This window comes from Xenopus tropicalis, chromosome 5, assembly GCF_000004195.4.
Source record: "Xenopus tropicalis strain Nigerian chromosome 5, UCB_Xtro_10.0, whole genome shotgun sequence".
Lineage (NCBI taxonomy): Eukaryota > Metazoa > Chordata > Amphibia > Anura > Pipidae > Xenopus > Xenopus tropicalis.
In genome coordinates this window covers 51,826,537-51,848,196 of record NC_030681.2, presented here as the reverse complement: position 1 = coordinate 51,848,196, position 21,660 = coordinate 51,826,537, and the positions used below count along the sequence as shown (strand labels likewise).

Genomic DNA, 21,660 nt, shown 5'->3' with positions numbered 1-21,660 from the left:
TTTTTTTATTGTGCACTCAGAGACTTCTACAGTACTGTTACCTTCCCAGAAACCGCCTAGCCTTAGTGGACTGAACACCAGACTAAAGGTCCCCATACACGCTGAGATCCGCTCGCTTGGCGATCTGCACCCGATATCCCCACCTACAGGTGGGCGATATTGGGGAGCGTGTAGTTAAAAAAACTGGCCCTGGGGCCAAACGATTGAATTATACTGGCGGCAAGGGGCAGTCGGTTCGGTGACCGCATCAACGAGACAATGCGGTCCCCGATCCGACGGAATTTTCTAACCTGGCCGATCGAGATCTGGCCAATTTCAGTCCAGATATCGGTCGGCCAGGCCCCTCGTTTCTGCCCCTACACGGGCAGATAAGCTGCCGAATCGGTCCAAGGGACTGATATCGGCAGCTACAATCTGCCTGTGTATGGGGACCTATAGTTTATGGGCTACTTTCTGCCTTGAAACAATCACAGTTGTGAATATGTAGCTGTATTCAGAGCTACTGATGGCTTAATCGTAAAAAGTTGTCTTTTACTTCTGTGAACTAAAACCCTTTTATCATTTAGGAGCCATGTTTTTCTTTCAAATACAGAGCCGTGCGGCCATTAATCTGCTGGGAAAGATTGGCTGAGAAGAACAACACAAAGTGGCAGATAAGAGGGCCTGGCTTTTAGCCAAGTCTATGTGTAGCTCTCCTTTTGTCTGTGATACATCTCCACTTCTGGCAGAAAGTCACGGGCAGCTACGGGTCTAAGCTTTTGCAACATGATTTTCTTTCTCTAACATATTTTTTGAACTGCCAAATAATATAGGGAATATTATTCCCGGTTATTTTACACTTGTACTATTAAATGTGTAATGTGAAAAAACATTCTAAACAGATTGCATTTTAGATATCTATAGCAAACATCTTACAACTTGTTAGATAGCAAGCTAGACATTTACCTGGCACATTTTCCAAGTGTAATATATTTGGAGATTTCCCACTATTCTTGTTCAGGAGTAATCTAAAATATGTAAGTGCTAATTTGTCTTTGACAAATTAAATAATAAATTAAATAAATGCAAGCAATGTTCTATAGTTTGCATATGGCAAAATAGCTATTTTAGAACTTAAATATGATACTGTGTCAGTGACGAAACATATTATCTAACTAAACTAACTGCACATATTTCCCATCCCACTGGAGAGGAGAGATTTTCTTAAAAGGATTTATCCAACCACTTGGCAGTACAACATTAACAGGCTATTATACTGTGTAATACTAAATAAATAGATAAATAAATGGCAAATTTATCAAGGTGTGTTCTATTTTACGCCATCCAAATGCCAGATTTGACACTGTTATATCCAGTGGAAGATGCTCTAAGAAAAAATACATAGAAAAAAGACACTATTTTTATGCTGCAAAGCCTGCTGATGTGTGGCAAATTTTGTAGCCAACACCACATAACAAATCTGCCCCTAAGTTTCATATCAGCTGCAAAAGATAGGCATTGGGTAAATGTCTGGACCTTGATAGATGGTGCTGACATTCTCTGTAGGTGCTGGAACTGAGCCAGGTCTTTGTGTTATTTGGTGGTTAAACCTGCATTTTTGATTAGCCACTTGGCTGCTAAAGGATCCTAGTCAGAATTATCCTTACCTCTATAAAACAGAGGCAAATTTATTTTGTGTATATTTTTTCACTTTTGGTTCAGAAATGGGAGAGCTATAACCTATATAGGCTGCTGATACTCAATTTATTGATTAATGTCATATTTAGTATTAGAAAAACTCTCGATGGAGCAAGTTGTTAAAGCTCTTCTAGGTTGGTGGCTTTACCAGACTTAGGTAGATTTCATTGTTTAGATTTCCTTAATGTTTCACTTGACTTTATTTGTGGCTTCTACTATTATTATGACATCTAAAAAATGTTTTCATACATTCACTATACATCACAATTATCTGTTAGTTCAGTTAGTATGTACATTAGCAGTTGAATATGAGGGCCAAACTTTTCATGTGCTATTAAACAATGGTTAGGTACTTTCATATGTTTCTTATTTTTCAAGAAATGATTTTCTCCCTAAAGTTGTCTGGTACACAGTCAACCCACACATCCACAATGAAGGTTGCCTATAATAGAAGCATAGAACTACAGATATGCATAAGCAGTGAAAGTATTTTTTTTCCTTGTTTGTTTTACAGTTTCCTTCCACATATACATACACATACACATAAACAGGTTAACAGACTCCTGATAAAATTGACCCTAGTGTGTGTGAATGTGATAGGGTCCTTAGACTGTATGTTCCAGTGGGGGCAGGGACTTATATGAATGATGAGGAATATTTCAGTGCTATATAAACAAAGAATAGTAGTCTCTCCTGTACTCCAAAGGTTTCAGGCATTGTTCCTCTTTGCACCATTGCTCCAGCATTGCTGTAGTGGGACACTTCCTCTCAGTGTTTGAATATAAGACATTTTTGAATATTTTATAAATTAACATTTGCACTTTCTAATCATAGAACTGAGATTTAAGATGCAAACAAGATTTTTTTTACATATTGCCTACCATAGAGTTATGGTAAAATGCCAATATAAAAACAGATCATTCATTGAGGGTCAAATGTAAAAGCTCTTTGAAACCCAACGATGAGTGAGGCTAAACCATCTATTATACATAAGCAAAATAGTTGCAGTTTTATAACTACCTCTTTCATAAGAAAGTTGGCTGCAGGTAAAAGGCTGTTTGTACTATCATTTTTTCTTTTAAAGGCTGAGAGCCTGGAAAAGCAATGCTGTTTCCTCTGTGGTCTGGATATCATCTGTAGTTTGAAAAGGTTTACAGCATATATACTTTTTCTATTGCCAGCAGTATTGATTGAAGGTTGTTGACTGGTAAGAGATAGGTAATTTATAGTATGACTTTTGATGTTTCCTGCCCTAAAACAGTGTGAATAAGGCCTTGTTTTGTTTCCTCACAGGGCTCCTTCATATTTGGGCAAATAGTCCAAAAGTTCAAATTATTATTTAATTTCCATTCAGAATATGTATATGTATATTTTACCACAGACTAGAACCACTGAAAGGAATTCCATATCATATTCTTTAAACACCGATTCATGGCACAGAGATTATAATATACCTTCATGCCTTATTGATCTCTAGGGGTTTCCAGAAGTTTGAAAAAACAGCTAAGTATGAGCAGAAATATTAAAATATAATTATGAGGCATATTGAGGAATATTTATTGGTTTAAGGTACATCATTTTGCTCTGAAAGGGGCTCTGAAAGGGGCCCAGTTGTTCCCAGTGTTGAAGGTTCTCACACAAAGGTCCATTTTTGTTTTCTCCCATCTCTTGATAGTTAACTTTAAAGACACTGCATCCCCTGACAGCAGAGCTGTAATTCAGAAAGAGTATATTGAAGCCCTCCACACTATATTGCATAACTTAACTGGCACACTTATAAACATTGGCATAACATAGAATGAAAATCTTTCTTTGTTAAAATAAGATAAAAGAAGAATGAAATGCAAATGGATAATAAGAATGAAATTAAAAAATAATGAAAAAAGCCAGAAAAGGAATTGTTTGTCCTAAAAAACATAATTTGAATAACCATGGTAGATGTTCCTAATGGATTATGGCTATTTGGAGATTAAAAGATAAAGGGATCGTTTTTTAAGTTGCCTAGCCTTTCACAAGTATGTTTAGTCTGTTGTACTTTCAAAATGGGGTCAGGTTCTTCTGGGGAATTCCCCAGCCCTGATTCACTTAAAGATTTTGTCTGTCAGACTTTGTTGGATTTGATTATTGGTATCCAGTATATTTCCTTCTGCTTAGTTTAGAAAAAATGCAAAGAAACAGAACTAAAACACATGCCTGCAGGTTTTGACATTCAGCAAATTCTAGCATCCAAATTTACTTGAATAAAGCTGACCTTATATTGTGTAGGTGACAGAGATCTGAAGATGTAAAGCCTATCTGTTACTATTTGCTCTCTGGGAGATTGGCCTCTGTAGCTGGTTAATTTATTCTTCTGTTCTGAAATTGATTGTAGCTAAAGCTCTCGCAGGCTGTGTGAGTGGTCTTGGTAATTGCAAGTAGTATCAGCTTAAGGCCCATTAATTATCAAGGATTAGTTAAAAACATTGGGCTAAAAGGATAATGGAATGCAGGAAGCCAGGCATAAAAGTCCAATTTCCTGTTGCTAGGAAAAAAATTGATACATAAATCTGCATGTGTAGTGATTTAATTACACTGAAGAAAAAAACATGCTTGCCATCTCCTTTGCAGTAAACAGTATAGTATAATATAACTATAGCTCTTAAAGTGACTAAATATGTCAAATAATCATTTTTTCTTGGTAAATTATGTAATAAAGTTTATAAGATAACACTTTGAGCTCCCTGTGTGAACTGAGGGATGTTTACATTTGCTAACCCCATTCAAAACATGAGTTATTAGACAGTTCAATATGAAATACATAAACACTTCATGTATGAATATGGGTTTAAAGTTTACTGACCTTTCTTAATAATCTTAATCAGTGCCACATATGAATACTAATTATGAGGAGTTAAGGAGACACGTTTGTGCCACCCAAAGTGCACCACAAGATATTTGTGTTGATTTGTAACTCATCACAACAGAGAAGTTTAGCTGTCCTTTATCCATGGCTACTGCCTTGAAATCATCTCAGAATGATCAAATCTGCCTTAGGGTTGCTCAGCTTTTATAGAAAAAACATACAAATCTTCCTATAAATGGCAACCATACAGTAAATGCATTGAAATTAAATGGAATGAATTCCCCCTCAGAAAAACCTCTTGAAATAAAACCTAAAAGCAAAGCTAGATATAAGAGGATGACATTTTATAAAGTATACATGCAGATGTAATCTATATTGTTTACTGATTTGTACACTTCCTTTCTTCACTTACATCGCTTTGTTCCTTATTACACATGCACACACATGTCATGGTATCTTCTTTTATTGTATTCTTAAAGGGGCATCCCTTCATTTTTTTTCTTTCTTCATACTTGAAGGAGTCACTTACCCAGCTGTCAATTCTGCTTCATATAAATTTGAATTTATTAGGGCAAGGGCACACAGGACATGTTTTTTCCTGCAGGTGAAAAAATGCCTGAAAAAAACCTTGCCATTGCCCTGAATGTAAATCGCCTTGGGTATGTCACTCAAATCGTGCAAAAATACCTGCCAATGCAAATGACATACCATTGGCTATTTACATGCAGGGCAATGGCAAGATATTTTTGTTTTCCATGGGAAGCATGAGAAAGCACCTCATATGCTATTATTTGCTGCCACATCCTTCCTTATCACTTCCCATACAATGGGACCCCGGTGAAAATAAAAAAGCTTGCGCATGCATGACCATGGCCAATCCTCAGAGCCAGCCAGAAACACCCCATTATAAAAAAAAAAAAACTACTCATTAGCCATTCAAACCCCACCCACTCACCGCCACTCTTTTTGACCTACTAATTGCAATTTAACATCCCACAGGACCCCTGACTGTAGTACACTGTTTACACCCCCTGATTGTGGGACTGCACACACACATTTTCTTTTGATATAATGAAAAAAGAAAAAAAGAACACACATATTAAAAATGCCCTTTTAATGTTAATACATTTAAATAACATCTGTGTAACTTCTAAAAAGTGATCTCATTCCCTTCAGAGAAATGGAGCCCTGCCTGCCATGTCCACTACTTTTTTTTTTTTTTTTTTTTTTAAATGACTGCTTGTTCACATCATGTGTTGATAACATCCACCAAATGCTGGTTTATCTGTAGCACAGGCTTATCAAGGGCATTGAAGCGAAGCTTAGATCTGCTAGCCTCACGTGATTCGGGGATTTAGACAGGTGCAATCGAAGCTGTTTTCAAACAGTAATAAGAGATTCTATCTCATAGTAAGAATTCTTAAATGCTTGTGTTCCTGATCTTCGTTACTGCTTCTGTTTCTGTAATAACCTGTTTGTTTTCCTCCACAGCTTCCCATAATGACTTGCTCTCTGCAAACCAATTTCCTCTCCCTTTCTTCATGCTTTCACTGAATCATTGCAGTGCGATAAATTTATTTACCTGCTTCCAAGAAAATATCATCACTAGGAGCAAATGATTTTGTGTTGTCCTGCACGCCTCTAGGGCAACCAGTCAGCACCTGCACAATCTGCTGACCTCATTCAGCATCCGTGCAAAACTGGAACTGAGTATTTTAATAGAAACCACGTCAGGCTTTTATTCATAAATACACTAAACTCTACCAAATGGTTATGTTAGCCAAGCACCATAAACATTTCCTTCTTGTCACTTCAGCTGCCTTTTATTTCCCATAGCACAGTGGAGTAAAAATGGACATTTGTTTCATTCATACACGCAGAGCTAGTTTTCTTGAAGAAAATATTTAATATGTTATACTGCACCTCTTAATAATTATAATGATGTAAGAAGTAACCAAAAACTTTACCCTGTAAGTGTTTAACTTTCATTAAGTTTGCAATATTACTCATAATACGCAATTGTTCATTTTGGCCTATATAACCAGTATTACTATATTATATAGTAAAAACTGAAACACAAGCATGTATTTATACTTCTAATTATGTAAAAGACTTAACAGTTACAATTAATAATAATTAAAATAATATATAATAATTATAATAATTATTATATAATTATTATATTAAAGGTTTAATACGAAGTCCATTGATGGTAATTTTTGCACACATACATTGAAATAATGCATTATGCTGTCAACCTCCTACCAGCTGCTTTTGAAGGGAGAAGATACATTTGGGAATGTAGTTGTGGTGGGGATTTCATAGTGAATAGTTAGGCTGGGCAGAGGAAATAAAGATTTTGTTCGGTAACACAGGAAGTTAGGGTTAGCTAGTCCAGAAGTATCTAAGAGTACTTTAAGATCGGGAAAAAGGGCTAGAAATAGAGAGGCAAACAGGCTTTTACCTGCTGCACAAGAGAAGTTTCCCCACCCACCCTTACAAAAATAAATGGTATTGTCGTAGCTGAAAAAAAAAGAAATGGTAAAATTTGGCCAGTCATCCCATGGCTGGTAATACAAGGCCAGGATGGTTAAAATATTAGGTAGCCTGCTGTAGGAGTAAGCAGGGGCTGGCTAGGAGTTATTAACTACAGTGTTGTGTTATTAAATTCTATTTATTGGTAGAAAGAATAAAGCTGCAGCCTGTCTTCACCCTTATTTTGGTGTGTTGTGTTTTATTGGGTTTGAGCTTTAAGGGATACATCTTACCTTTACCATGTGGTATGTATTTTCAAGGGTGAGTGTTATTCGCATGTAATTACTTATTCACCTTTGCCACTGAATGTTACGGCGATACGTTGGAGTGGCATTATCGGATGACCATCTTTGTTGTAATCAAATGAGCTTTGTGACAACTATTTGCAAAAATGTGGTATATTTAACGCTCATGTCTTTTTTTGTTAATCTATCTTATGCCATCAGAATGTGTTTACTTTGATCGCCACAATATTCAGAGATACAGTATAATAATGTGTATGGGGCTATTCTTGTTGGTTTACAAAGGATTTATAGTTGCCATTTAAAATGTAGGCCTTTATTCCACCACCTTGAGATCAAATTCATCAGATCACACAATGAAAGCTGCAATCTCAGAATTTAGAGTCTGACATAAGGCTAACAGTCATGGGTTCATTTTATTTCTGCTGCACCACTGACTTGTTTAGTCAGGTTTATCACTTTTTATACAGGCTTTAGAAAGTGTTTTCTGCCAGTAAGATAAAGAAATAGCTGACAAAACAAACAGTGTGTGGCAGGCATATGGCATGTCCAGTTAGGATGAAGTAATTATGTCTAGCAGCATGGTATGCCCCACTTGGACATCAGTAGTGTGATTCAGAAGAAGAACATGCCAGGTGCAGCATAACCTTCACAGTGAACTCTATATTATTGTGCTGCAGTTCTTTTTTTTTTTAAGAATAAACATTTATATGACTTACTTGTCAAATTATAGTTTTTAAATTATTTTACTTAAATTAAAATGTAATTTAACTTTAAATAAAAAGTATGTTGTTTAATTGGACACCAGTTCAAGCACTGCTGTTGCTGAAATTTACTAACCATCAGATTTTATTTCCCCAGTTCGGATTTTTAGCTCTAAAAGTCACAGGGGGAAAAGTTGAGATTTTTACGAGATTTACCATGCATCCAACGGCTAAAAATACGAGATCAGGTAGACGTCAATGGCAGTTATCCCTTTTCCTTCCCTGGAGGATCCTTCTTTCCTTCAAAACTTAAAAGGTTTTCCGATTTTTGTGTGCCAATTCCAAAAAGTCGCATTTTCCATCTGACAAGTCGAAAAATTCTGAATTTTTGTGACTTTTCCCACATTGACTTTTTCAGTTCAGACTTTTTAGTACATACAAGACATTCATGGAAATGAGTTTATTTGAATTTTAAAATACTAAAACTGACAAATATTAGAATTTTAGTAAATCTGCCCCTAAGTATCACAACCCTATTTTGTCTCTGTCCACAGGTAAAAGTCATGGTTCGAATTTGTTCCACACTTGTTGGAGAGTCTGCTGATTCCAGCTCATTCTTAAAAGCAGATCCACGTAAAAAACAGATTACATTATATGACCCATTATCCTGCAGCGGGCAGAATGCCTTCCAAAAGAGGGGCAGTCAGATACCTCCGAAGATGTTCGCTTTTGATGCTGTCTTTCCCCAGGATGCATCGCAGGTAAATAATATTTTTATTTGTGATATGATTAAACTCTAGTGTATAATAAAAGAAATTACATTTAAATTTGGTATGTATTTAAATTTGAATTATTAGTATCGCTTTTTACTATTGTAGTAGGGCACCACCGAGCTACATTATTAGAGTCTTCTACTTTCCAGTGTGTGGCCAGGTTTAGGGATATATGGGCAATTGGCAAGGAAAGCTTATACCACTTTCTTATATAGTTCATTCTTTGGAAACACTTAAGCCAAGTTTTATAGATATCCCCACTGCCACAGAAGTAATTCAATTAAAAAATATAGTTCTCTTGTTGTTTTTAGATGGATTATACTTCATAGCAAGTCAGCCAGTACTTCATGAGGAGTTGAATTTCCCATACCTTATGCTATATAATCACTGTGCTTTGCTGCTTTGGGACTGTTCTATATGAGTGAATGTAGCCACATAGGGTTAAGGCAAGGTTATAGTTGTATGAATACTGCACTAAACCTACTAGCTATAATAAGGTTAATATAAGCCTTTGGTCCCTGAGGACTTTTTTAGCATCAAAAGTGGCTAATTTGAGTCTGTGCTTTAAGGACCATTATTAAAAACATGGGAACTGTGCTGTAGGAAGATACACTAATCAGGTCACTACCAGGTCATTATTAATTCAGGGCTGGCATTTGCGCACTGTAAAACAAAAACTCTATCTGTCTGCAACACATTAAATCACAGCTCATTAATTTGCAATGCACTGGTGTTTTATGCGTTTAAACATTAAAATGGCTTCCTTAAATTTTATATACCTCATAAATTTTGGCAGGCAGTATAGAAAGCCACACTAGTGCGGGTATTTCATGGAAGCCATTCCTGGCTAGTAAAGGAGCTGATTATATCTGTGCAGGAATTCATGAATTGTAATGAGGCAATCTCAGCATTTTGTGTGCAAAATGTATTATTTATGTCCTTTTGTGTTGATTTTATCATTACAGTACCATACATACAGGAAAGAGCAGACTTTGCTGAATGTATTTTTATTTTAAAATATATGAGCACAGGCACAGAACAAAATCTTAGAATGCTGATTTTTCTATAGGAATTTACCATTAGTTTTAGAATTTGTTGACCTTTTTGTTGACATTTTTTCTTCACAAAAACAAGATGCCCATTAATAAAACATTTCTCCTGGCATGAAAACATTTTTGGGAAAAAAGTGAGAAAAATATTTTATCCAAAATTCACCTTTTTATAAATAGAAACATTTGAAAGCATAGGAAAAATGCTACTTTATGCTCACTCTTTTCTGAGTCTATTACGTGAAAAAGCTCATCAAATTTTGTGTAGAGCATTTCTCTACAGTATTTCACCGGTATTTATAATTTGTTGTGTAAATATTCTTGGGCTCAAGAAAAGCATTTTCACTTTGTGCTAGGTTCATATAGATTTCAATGGTAAAGCAACCTGGGAACCTGAGTATATAGCATAACAGAATTACTTCAGTACTCTAACACTTAGGTGCAAATTGAATGAATGTATAAATATTTAAACATATCTTTTTATAAATATGAACATTGATAAATCATCTCCTTAGTAAAAGATGCTCTTATGTGCCTCATACATTTGTGGGTCACACTGCTTGGAACTAAACTGAGAAAAAGTTTTTGACTATACTAAATGTACTGTACAAATACTTGAAAGAACTATAATTGTTTTTTTCAGCGAAAGTATACAATATATCTAGATCACATAGCTCATTATAAATTCACTGTACAGATATCAGACCCCTTATCAGGAAACCCATTATCCAGAAAGTTCCAAATTACGGAAATTCACATTTTTTAAAATGGTTTCCTTTTTCTCTATATTAATAAAACAGTATCTTGTACTTAATCCCAACTAATATATAATTAATCCTTATTGGGTCTACAACAATCCTATTGGGTTTAATTACTGTTTAAATAATTTTTTTTAGCAGACTTAAGGTAGGAGATCCGAATTACGGAAAGACCCCTTATCTGGAAAACCCCAGGTCCCGAGCATTCTGGATAATAGGTCCCATACCTGTATTGCTATTTCAGCTCTTTTAAAAAAGAGATATTAAGCAAATTTTCTCTAACTTGCTGATCCTTCTCTCCAGGCAGAGGTATGCGCTGGGACAGTTGCTGAAGTCATACAGTCCGTGGTGAACGGGGCAGATGGCTGTGTTTTCTGCTTTGGCCATTCAAAGCTTGGTTAGTTGTGTCTCCTCATTATCATTTATCTCTTAGAGCATGTAAATTAGCTAAATTATTAAGAGAGGTTTGTGTTCTTTAAGTAACTGCTGTATTTTTCTTATTCTCATTGTTTGTTAGAGAAAGTACTTATTCATACTGTTGCAGGAAAAACAGATGACCTCCTTTTTTATTAGGTGTCAAAAAGCAAAAATAAGGAAGGTCATGAAATAAAATGACACATAAAAATTAGTTATAACTAAACCAATGCCTTACTGATTAATTCTCCAAATGGTCACTCCATAAACTAGCACTTGCTTTATTTTCACCCCAGGCATATTGCAATTGAAGTATATAAAAAGCATTTTTCTGGTACTGTCATCATCCCAGGGGTACATTTATGCTGATGGCTGCCACCTGGGTCAGAAAAAAACCCAAAATACCTGGTATCTGGGAAATTGGGAAGCTAGAATACTCTTGGGCAATTTGTTTTCTTCATGTAATAGAGCCATCATCATCTACAACATTGTAAGGGTAAAAATAATAATAGCAACACACACACACATATATATATATATGTGTGTGTGTGTTGCTATTATTATTTTTACCCTTATATATATATATATATATATACAGAGATCATAATGGTGCACGCCACTAACAAAAAATACAACCTGGGTGCAAGAGCCATATAAACTAAAATATTGCAGGAGTAATGCCAGAACACACAGGGTTTCATACAAATGTATATAAAATGATATTTATTGAGAAAAAAGGAGCAAACTAAACATAGCAAGCCTCAACGTTTCAGTCCCCACTGGGACTTTCATCAGGAGGCAAAAACTGAAGCATATATATATGCATTATCCAAACTGACTGCAGTGAATGACTTATGTGACTCAATACTGTAGGCAAAATGGGGTTATTTCAGGAACCCGCACTAGACAAAAATGCATGCTGCATACTTGTAAACACACAAATAAAATGTTTGAATATAGTATTGGTATTGTATTATATCCACGCCCATATATGAACAGCTACTGTTAACATATCCACAGTCTTTAATGGCCAAAAAAAATTTAAATTGCATGAAGTTTTCTGCAAAATTCCAGAAGCATTTGTAAGTGCAGTTCTGTCTGTCTGCTGGGAATGGTGAGTGATGACAATAACATTATAGGTGTGTGTGGAAATATCCTCAATATTCATGTTATGACTTGCACCTCAGTAATAAATATTACTGTGTGTCTGCAGATGGGGTTGTATGGCTTCTCACCACTTCTTAAATGACTCACTGTCTCATATTGTCCTTATATGGTAATAAACCAAATTCAATTTTAGTGTTTTCTCTATGCTACTGCATTTTATAGGCGATAAAGGGAATCCTATAATACGTGGCTTGGATTCATTTTATATTAGGTTTATTATCTGTATTGTCACTTCACAATAATAATTACAGCTATTACTGTTATATATTCTAAGTGCATACATGCAGGTTTATGTAGTGATTTTGCCTGGCAGTTTACAATTGCATTTCTCACTAGAATGATTCTCATCTGTGCTACTTATCTGCAGGAAAGTCATACACAATGATTGGAAAAGATGACTCCATGCAGAATCTGGGCATCATTCCTTGTGCTATTTCATGGCTCTTCAAACTGATCAATGAACGCAAAGAGAAGACAGGAGCACGTTTCTCAGTCAGGGTGTCAGCAGTTGAAGTGTGGGGAAAGGAAGAAAATCTAAGAGACCTGCTATCAGAAGTAGCTACAGGCAGTCTACAGGATGGCCAGTCACCAGGGGTTTATCTGTGTGAGGACCCAATATGTGGCATGCAGGTATATACCTCAAAGCATTCTTTATCCATGCCAATTTATTATCATTTGTCACAGTTAATAAAAATCAACGAAATAGACCTCTTTTTTAAATGCTTAGTGGTACTCCTAAATATGATTGGGGCCCATTGTTTGTTTAGTTGGGCAAATTTATTTTTTTGCAAGTCAACAAAGCCAGTAACTGGTGACATTAACCTTCAAAATAGGAGATTAGCAGTTGCCACTCTATTAGTTATATCTACTGCTTTATATAAGGACAGTGATATCAGCATAGAGTAGAATTGGGTAAATTTGCTGGATAAAAATGTTAGAATAATTTAATCTATATTAAACCCACAATCGCAAACTGCTTTAAGAATGCCTTCTGCATGAAATCTGTGGTTATGTAGATTCTGGGCTGTTGTATTATTTTCTGTTCAGCATGCAGTGAATGGTTTTGGAGAGAGTATTTTCAATAACTGATCAGAAGTGTAGCAAACATAAATATGTAGGAGGTCTGAAAATGTGGCAATGCTGTAAAACCACAAAATTATGCCTTGTATCATTGGTTCATAATATTGTCAGCTCATTTTAAAATTAATTTTCAAACTATACTTTATCCAATTTTCTGATATACAATATAAAAATTATTTTTTAGAATATGATGGAGCTTTTCGAGATGTTGCTAACCAGAAAAAGATATCTTGGGACTAAATTGGGTGCCAGAGCCTTGTCAAACTAGCAAGCTTCTGAGAACAGCTATGTTTTTATGCAACAGGGTGGCCAATACCAAAACAAGGAAAAGTAGCGTTGCCTTCATCCAGTGGAGCTCATTGTTAAAACCCCTACCACAGCTTTGGTTTAATAACACAACAGCACACCCCTAAATAAGCAAACCAGTCAGAAAGGAGGAAAATTGGAAGGTGTGGCAGATCATACATTTCTTAAGGAAAATCCAAGGAAATAGTTAAAATGTTTGACCTGGACCACTGTATGTATTATACAGTATATATATCAATAAATGGCTTCGTTTTTATTGCTCGACAATTATACAAAGTGCTTTACAAACAGGACAAATTCAGATTTACCAAGGGCTGACAACAGGTACTGTACATACTGTTAAAAAGATAATTGCTGAGGATTCCCAACATGACTGCAAGGAGACACATTCCTGATAGGAAGCCATTACAATGTCTAATGTGACAGGGAAATAAGTTGTTATCTTATATTTTCATGAATCATTTTTTGTAAAGTGTTTCCATTTAAAACATAGGCTTTTTTTTAACTTGAACACATGAATTAAGTCTTAAAACCCAATGAAGGCACCAGCTAAGGACAGTTCTTTTGTTACACAAAAGACAATAATGACATATTTCCAAAGGATATCATCTTCAGAACACACTGTTTTATACAATTGACACTTTGTAACATTCGGGAGATATCTAAGATAAGATTAGTTCAACCTACAAGATATCATAAACAGTATCACAGTGTTTGACCTTTTATCAACAGACACAGGGGGGAAAATTACATTTTTTAAAAGATAAATAATGCTGAAGGGAGATGTTGCATAACGTGAATCTTCTCTATTGGCTTTATATCTGGAGAACATGGCTTGCTCATGTAGAAACAGGGAGGAATATTCATAATTTATAACATTCTTTATAATCCACTGTAATGCTGGCACAGTCTATATAAGCAGTTACAAACATTGTTTACCTTACTGTGCTCAGATCTATCATATACCATAAAGGGGAAGCATACCACATTTTTCAACATTTGTTCTATGAATATGGCTAGTGCTGAACATCATTTATGGCTATAGTTTTAATTACAAATATACATTTTTCTTTCAATATGAAGTTAAAACCAAAGTCACTTTCTACTTCCTGGTTCGTTAGAGTATCAGCAGTCCACCAAGAAGCCTCTTTATGATAAGCTGCTTCTTATCTCACTGCAGCTGGGGGAAGGAAGAGGCGTTGATTGTGCTCGTACAAGTCAGGAAGTTGAATGTGACTTCTACTTCCAGGAAAAATAACAAAAAACACTTAAAATTCATATTTAGGCCATCATTCAGACTCTTAAAACCATATATTTTTATAGTCTGTGGCTTTTGTTAGGAAAAGCAGAAAAAATGCTAACTGCTTTTTTACTGTGTGGAAAACAAATTCTTTTATGGTCACTTTTTAAAACTTGTGTGCAAAAATGCATGCTACAGTATAGTCAGAGCTTTTTATAGTTACAGATATCTTTGCGGGGACAAGGCAATACTTCCTCCTGCTAATTATATAAAGCTACAGAGCCACAGCCCTCTGTACTGTATGTTGTGGGTTAGTCAGGGAAGAATAAATCATCCGTGGCCGGCACACCCTTCAATATTTATTGAAAACATATTGTTTAAAACTGACGTTTCAGTCCTCATTAGGACCTTTCTCTCTCTCTCTCTCTCTCTATATATATATATGGCTTTACTATTCTTTAAACAACCAGTTATTTATATTATATTAATGTATATCATTTGTATTTGTCTGCGTCCATTTTGTTCTTTAGCTGCAGAACCAGAGCGAATTGCGGGCTCCCACAGCAGAGAAAGCAGCCTTCTTTCTGGATGCAGCCATTGCCTCACGAAGGAGCAGTCAACGAGACTGCGATGAAGATGACCATAGAAACTCACACATGTTGTTTACTTTGCATATCTATCAGTATCGCATGGAAAAGAGTGGAAAAGGAGGCAGTGAGTATTTGTTATTAAGCATAGAGAGAATTTAGGAACAACTATTTTGTTGATTGATGATCGCAGGAGAATAATTTGGCCTGGTGATATGTTTGTGCATATTTCTAGAGGTGCATGTTATCATATTACTGTCATTACATGGAGGTAGTCTGTATTCATGAAATCCGAAATTCATTCTTTCATGCATTCATTCTAGGGATGTATCCACTATTTTGGGATTTGGCTGAACCCCAAATCCTAATTTGCATATGCAAATTAAGGTAATGAAGGTTTAAAAGTCACATGATTTTAAGGATTCATATTAGGTTCGGCCAGGACCATGGATTCGACCAAATCCAAATCCTGTTTTGTATCCTCAAAAACACTTAACACATAAATTAAACTCTTGAAATAACTACATATATAATTGTAATTATCCATGACCATACGTGAGCAACACTAGGGGGCACATTCATCAAACTACGAGTTCGAATCCCAAAATGGGAAAAATTCGGATTGGATACGATAATTTCTGATGATCACAAATATCACGGAAATGCTTACAAAAAAATCGGAATAGTCCACGATAATATCGTAATGGGAATCCACAAGTCCCAAATTTTTCGTATCCGAGCGTAAATGTCAGGAAAACCTTTCCGACTTTGAACCTTCAGTGCATGATTTTGGAAACCTCCCATAGGACTCAATGGCACTCTGCAGCTCCAACTTCATGATACCGAAGCTTGAATGAATCAGAAACTTTCGTACTCGGCACGACAATATGATTTTGTCGAGAAGTACGAAAAAGTCATGCAAAGATAACGAAAATGTCGCAGAAAATACGCTCAGTATGAAAAAGTCGCATTCGGAGCGTTCGTACATTAATAACGGTGCACCTGAGTCTTACCATTTTTACAAATATCTACAGCTTGAATTAATTTCACAGTTGTCATTTCCATGCCTACTCCTTAATCTTTAAAGTACATTTACTAATTTTCCAAAGTCTCTCTCCACCTCCGCTATCTGTGTAAATGTTTATCATTGGTGTGGAGTTATTGCCTCCCAGCTATGCAGCACTGGAATATGCTGACTATTACAGAAACTATGGTTTTCCTGGCCATAAATAGGAAAGTTCTTCAGAGATCTCTTTGGTGGTTGTCTTATTAGCCTTTTGGCCAAACTGTTTTTATTTTGTGTAATTAATTATTTTATAGTCTATAAATCTAAGGATAATTGTTTCCCTTAAATTTACAGAATAACATTGTGAGTTCATTTATAAACATGCTGTTTAGGTTTAATTTTCTTTGTGGATAGTTGGGCAAAGGTAGAGTAGCTACTTCGTATTTTCAGAGCCAGAGTTAGAGAAGCATTGGCCCAAAAAAAGCCACCAGTAAATTAGAGATGCACTGTGTATCCTCTTGCTCTTTAACTGTTGTTGAAATTCCAGCATCCCACCAAGTCTTAAACAAGAAACATAGACACCTATTCCTGTAATGGGCTAGATTTAATTCAGTGAGAAGAAGTTATCTCACGGTTTATCAAGTAAAAACTGATGGACGAGATTCAATTCAAGGAGAAAATACTTTTTTCCTCTCTCACTTCCAGTTTTTTCCCATAGACTTCAATAGAGTTTTCACTTGATTATCTTTGAGATAAGGTTTTCTAAATTGAATTACATCTCAAATTGAATCTTGTCCATGAGTTTTTACACAATAAACTTTTTTCTCATTGAATTGAATCTAGCCCAATATGTGAGAGAGATGGAGTATTTTTATTTTGTAGTATGAGAAACCACTGCTAGTGGTTCAGGTTGCTTAGATCAGACTGTAAATCACACTTGATATGCCATTTACCCTAAAGCAATACCTTAACAAACCAATGCCAACATATCCTCCCAGAGGACTAACCCTGACCCAGAGCCTAAAGTCTGGTACCTGCCTTCTTTCTCAAGTCTCCATCTGAGGCTGACCACCGCAGGAATCCCACTAACCAATAACAGCCCCCCAACGTGGGGATGGCCCTCCTAACCTTGGCCCTGCTTTCCTAAGTTTCTAGGGGTCATTGGGTTCTAATATCACTTATCTGTGCAAGAACTATTAAAAAGGTAAGATTTTATATGAAAGTTTTAGGTTACACAAAATGACAAGAACTCACATGGTGGATGTTTTTGTTGATTCTCATTGCTAGCTGTTTTGCACTTTTATAACAAATCTTTTGCACAGTGCAGTACCAATTAGCACCACCTTATGTGTATATGTTTGGTATTTGTTTGTCAGTGTAAGATATATTTTGATTACAAAAAATTGTTTGTACCACCTGATACCTGATGCTTTAGCTCTTTCCATGTGTTATTCCCCCAAAAAATATTGTTATGGAGCTCTTTTGCTTTTAAAGAACAGTAGGAGATACATTTAGCAATACATTGTGTAATGCAATTTACAATTATTTAATGGGTTAAACTTGTTTCCATACTTTTCCCCATTCTTGGCAGTGTCAGGAGGTCGCAGCCGATTACATCTTATTGATTTGGGGAGCTGTGTCAAAGTGCTGAGCAAAAGCAGAGATGGAAGCACTGGGCAATGTCTCTCACTGTCAGCTCTTGGCAATGTAATCCTAGCATTGGTCAATGGCAGCAAGCACATCCCTTACAAGTAAGTGACCTTGTATATATTGCATTGTTCTAGTATTGTCTGAGAAAATGAGAAACCTTGTTGTGTAACTGTTAATTATAAAGAACAGTCCTTTGATAATTTAGGTCTTGTACTATTAGCACAAGCCTACAGACTTCCTAGCCCCTGGAAGTATTTTGGGTCCATGTCTCCCTTCAAGGAGGAACCCAAATTTTGGGATGATTTGAAACCTGGTATTCCTATCAAAAGCGATCAGATTCAGATTTTTCTTTTAAAAGTGATAGTCTTTGAATTTTTGCAACTTCAAATATTATGGCTCCAGTGTTTGTTTACTACTGCTTTGATTAGTGAAAAAAGATAAACCAACCTTAATATGCCTTACATATCAGAAGTGAATTTAGCTTACATGTGTTCTGTAACATTTGATTAAAAATGTGTCTGCTGAGAACTGGATGAGACCTTTACTCTTCTTAATCTCTGTCTCCTAGTGAGAGTCTGCAGGAGAGTGTAGCTTCATTACTCAGATGGCCATGGGTAGGATTTAGGATTGTGTGCTATAGGACTCTTGTGCACACACAACTTAACTCTTTCTTAGCTTTTTTATCTGTTTGTCCTCAATAGTTCCATACTCGTTAAACAGCTTCTTCCAAATTACACACAGCCTGAAGTAGAAAATCGAAATATTAATGTGATAGATCTGCGTATTGATGCAGGATTCTAGTTCTTTATGGTTGATTTTACTTCTGTGATATTAAAGGAACAGTAACACCAAAAAATAAAAGCGTATAAAAGTAACTAAAATATAATGTGCTGCTGCCCTGCACTGGTAAAAGTTGCGTGTTTACTTCAGAAAGTCTACTATAATTTATACAAATAAGCTGCTGTGTAGCCATGGTGGCAGCCATTCAAAGGAGAAAAGGCACAGGCACATAGCAGATAACAGATAAAACACTATTGTATTCTCCAGAACTTATCTGTTATCTGCTATGTAACCTGTGCCTTTTCTCCTTTTTTCCAGCTTGAATGGCTGCCCCCATGGCTACACAGCAGCTTATTATATAAATTATAGTAGCGTTACTGTAGCAAACACACCAATTTTACCAGTGCAGGGCAACAGTGCATTATATTTTTATTACTTTAAAGCTCTTTCATTTTTTAGTGTTACTGTTCCTTTAAGCCCTTGATAAATCTGATCCCACTGATTATCACTTACTGGGATAGCTGCTTTTTCTGCTAATCTACGCACACAGGGCTTTTTGCAATGATGGTTCTGGATTTGGGGTACAGATCTGTTTATATATTTGTTGCTGTTCTGAATCTTGAAATCTACCTGTCAATATTTTTTTACTGAGACAAAAATAGGATACTACAGCTGAACAAAAGGTACTTGATGTAAGAACAACTAGTTCCTTTACTGTTCATTTTTTTTCTCTTTGTCCACAAGATTAACAAAATAATCTCATTTAGGGTCAGTAATTAATTTTAATGTGTTAAAGTCATACAGGGACCCTAACTACTTTACCTCTGGCACATTTACAGGTATACATTTGTATTATAATGATAGTTTAGATTTTAATGGGTAACAAAATGAATTCCTTCTATATGTTGCTAGGTAACAGTGTTGCTGCCTATAGTTTCTTTTTCCCTTTTGCTAATTTGCAGTAAGCCTTACAGAGATATATATTTATTCCTGTCATTCTTTAAAACTGCAATACCATTCCATTTACAATGGTATTCCTTTTTGTCACAAACAGCACCATTAAGAAGCAATTGACCAGTCTCTATAATTTTGTGCAGACTACTGTGACCTCTAGAACCAGTTGCTGGCAGTATTAGCTGTCGATAATCTTTTAGCACTTTACTCTTTTGGACAGACCTGCCTAGCCTGGGATTTTTCCAAGTAAGCCCTGGCTTAAGTGGGCCTTTTGCCCTTTCTGGACCATATAACATTAACTCTATTTTACCTTTCCAGGTTATGCTTGTTTGTTTCATTTATTCTTAGCAGTGAGAAAGATAGGAAATATTTATTTAAACCCCTTATGGATCATTGAAGAGACAGGAGCCAAATTTATTGCCACAGACAAGCAGGTGAATCCGAGGAGACTGCAAATTATACAGGGCTGCCAGGGTGTTTCTCAGAATGAATTTGCGCTATAAATGGGAGAGCAAAAGCTAAAAGATTCCCCAAAGCAACCATAAGATCTGGCCTGTAAACAGCACAGGAATAAAGATGTTTGGCCTGCACATTCTCTGTCTGTCTGTGCTATCCTCCTATCCTGTTTGAAAACTAGTGCAATCTTGGCTATATTAAGCAGTTACAATTACACAATGAACCTCCCAAATATGGGGATGCCAATGTTTTTTTCAGCAAGAAGGAAAGGTTTTAGGGCTCCAGCTGGTTAGCCATTGATATCAGGTTCCCTTGTGGGCCCTAGGTGCCCTAGTCCAACATTGGCACCTCATGTTTATGTTGATTTTGCTCTTATCTGTGAAGTGCCTTAATCACAGAACATAAAATCTACATTAGGCAAAGCTCCTGATAGAATCAGAAGTCTGCTTGGCACAGAAAGGCTGTAGCAGGAAGTTTGTTTATACAGACTTTACCAAAAAAGAATACCTTCCTCCGATCTAAGCATCTGTGGATATCTAATGGGTTTATTTAAATTTGAAAACTATCAAAGTTATTCTTTTAATAAATATATAAGTGTCACATTTGGTAATTGATCCAGGCAATTGAAATAAATGGAAATCCTGAATAAGTAACAGACATTACATTAAAGTATCTCTGACTCTCTATTATCATTGCTGTTATAGGGTTAAATATTACCAGAATTTAGGTTACTTGGTAATATTGTTTTAAAGTACAACCTAATGTTAAACTTTGTTTACTGATAGCATTAATATTGACGATGCTGGTTGGGCCTGTATTGCAAACATTAACATATATTGATCATTTCTGCCAAAACATCATTATATACAATAGAGAGATCCTAACATATGTGGAGATCCTGCTCACTGTTATCCCTATATTCCCAAAATGACAGATTTATGTAATGTGCATGATTGGGGAATACCTATACTAATAGCCTGTAGTTCTATGGTATGTTTATTTTAAAAAACAAAAAACTATATGCAAATGTAGGGGGTTGTTACTGCTAATGCTCATCCTGGCGCATTCAACCTTTGGCTTTGACAGACAGATCCCACATCTAATGTCCCCCCTTGCCCCCTAGCCTTGCCTTGCCTGACTTGTAATGACATTATTACTTTAATTATACAAACCTATCAATACACAGACATATATAAAACTATATCTGCACGTACATAAACTAACTATAAATCTGCCTTGATAATACTGGGCTATTTCACCTGGAAATAATATATCGAAACCAACAAGGCTTCCAAAGGCTATAGTATAGTGCAGCGCTGTCCAACTTCTGTGGTACCGAGGGCCGGAATCTTTCTGGCCAACACGGTAGAGGGCCGATAATGGAAGCCAGTTTGACCACTCCCCCTTTTTAAACCACACCCACTTAAAACCACACCCATG

At 36.0% G+C, this 21,660-nt stretch overlaps 1 protein-coding gene across 1 annotated transcript in view; it reads left to right on the top strand.

Moving 5' to 3' along the window:
- kif26b (kinesin family member 26B) overlaps positions 1 to 21,660 on the top strand; it is a 171,154-nt gene that overhangs the window by 127,694 nt on the left and 21,800 nt on the right. Inside the window, exons 6-10 of the mRNA XM_002931509.5 lie at positions 8,555 to 8,761; positions 10,884 to 10,977; positions 12,529 to 12,791; positions 15,318 to 15,501; positions 17,972 to 18,131. Of these exons, the coding sequence (XP_002931555.2) occupies positions 8,555 to 8,761; positions 10,884 to 10,977; positions 12,529 to 12,791; positions 15,318 to 15,501; positions 17,972 to 18,131 (908 nt within the window). The remainder of the gene's footprint in view (positions 1 to 8,554; positions 8,762 to 10,883; positions 10,978 to 12,528; positions 12,792 to 15,317; positions 15,502 to 17,971; positions 18,132 to 21,660) is intronic.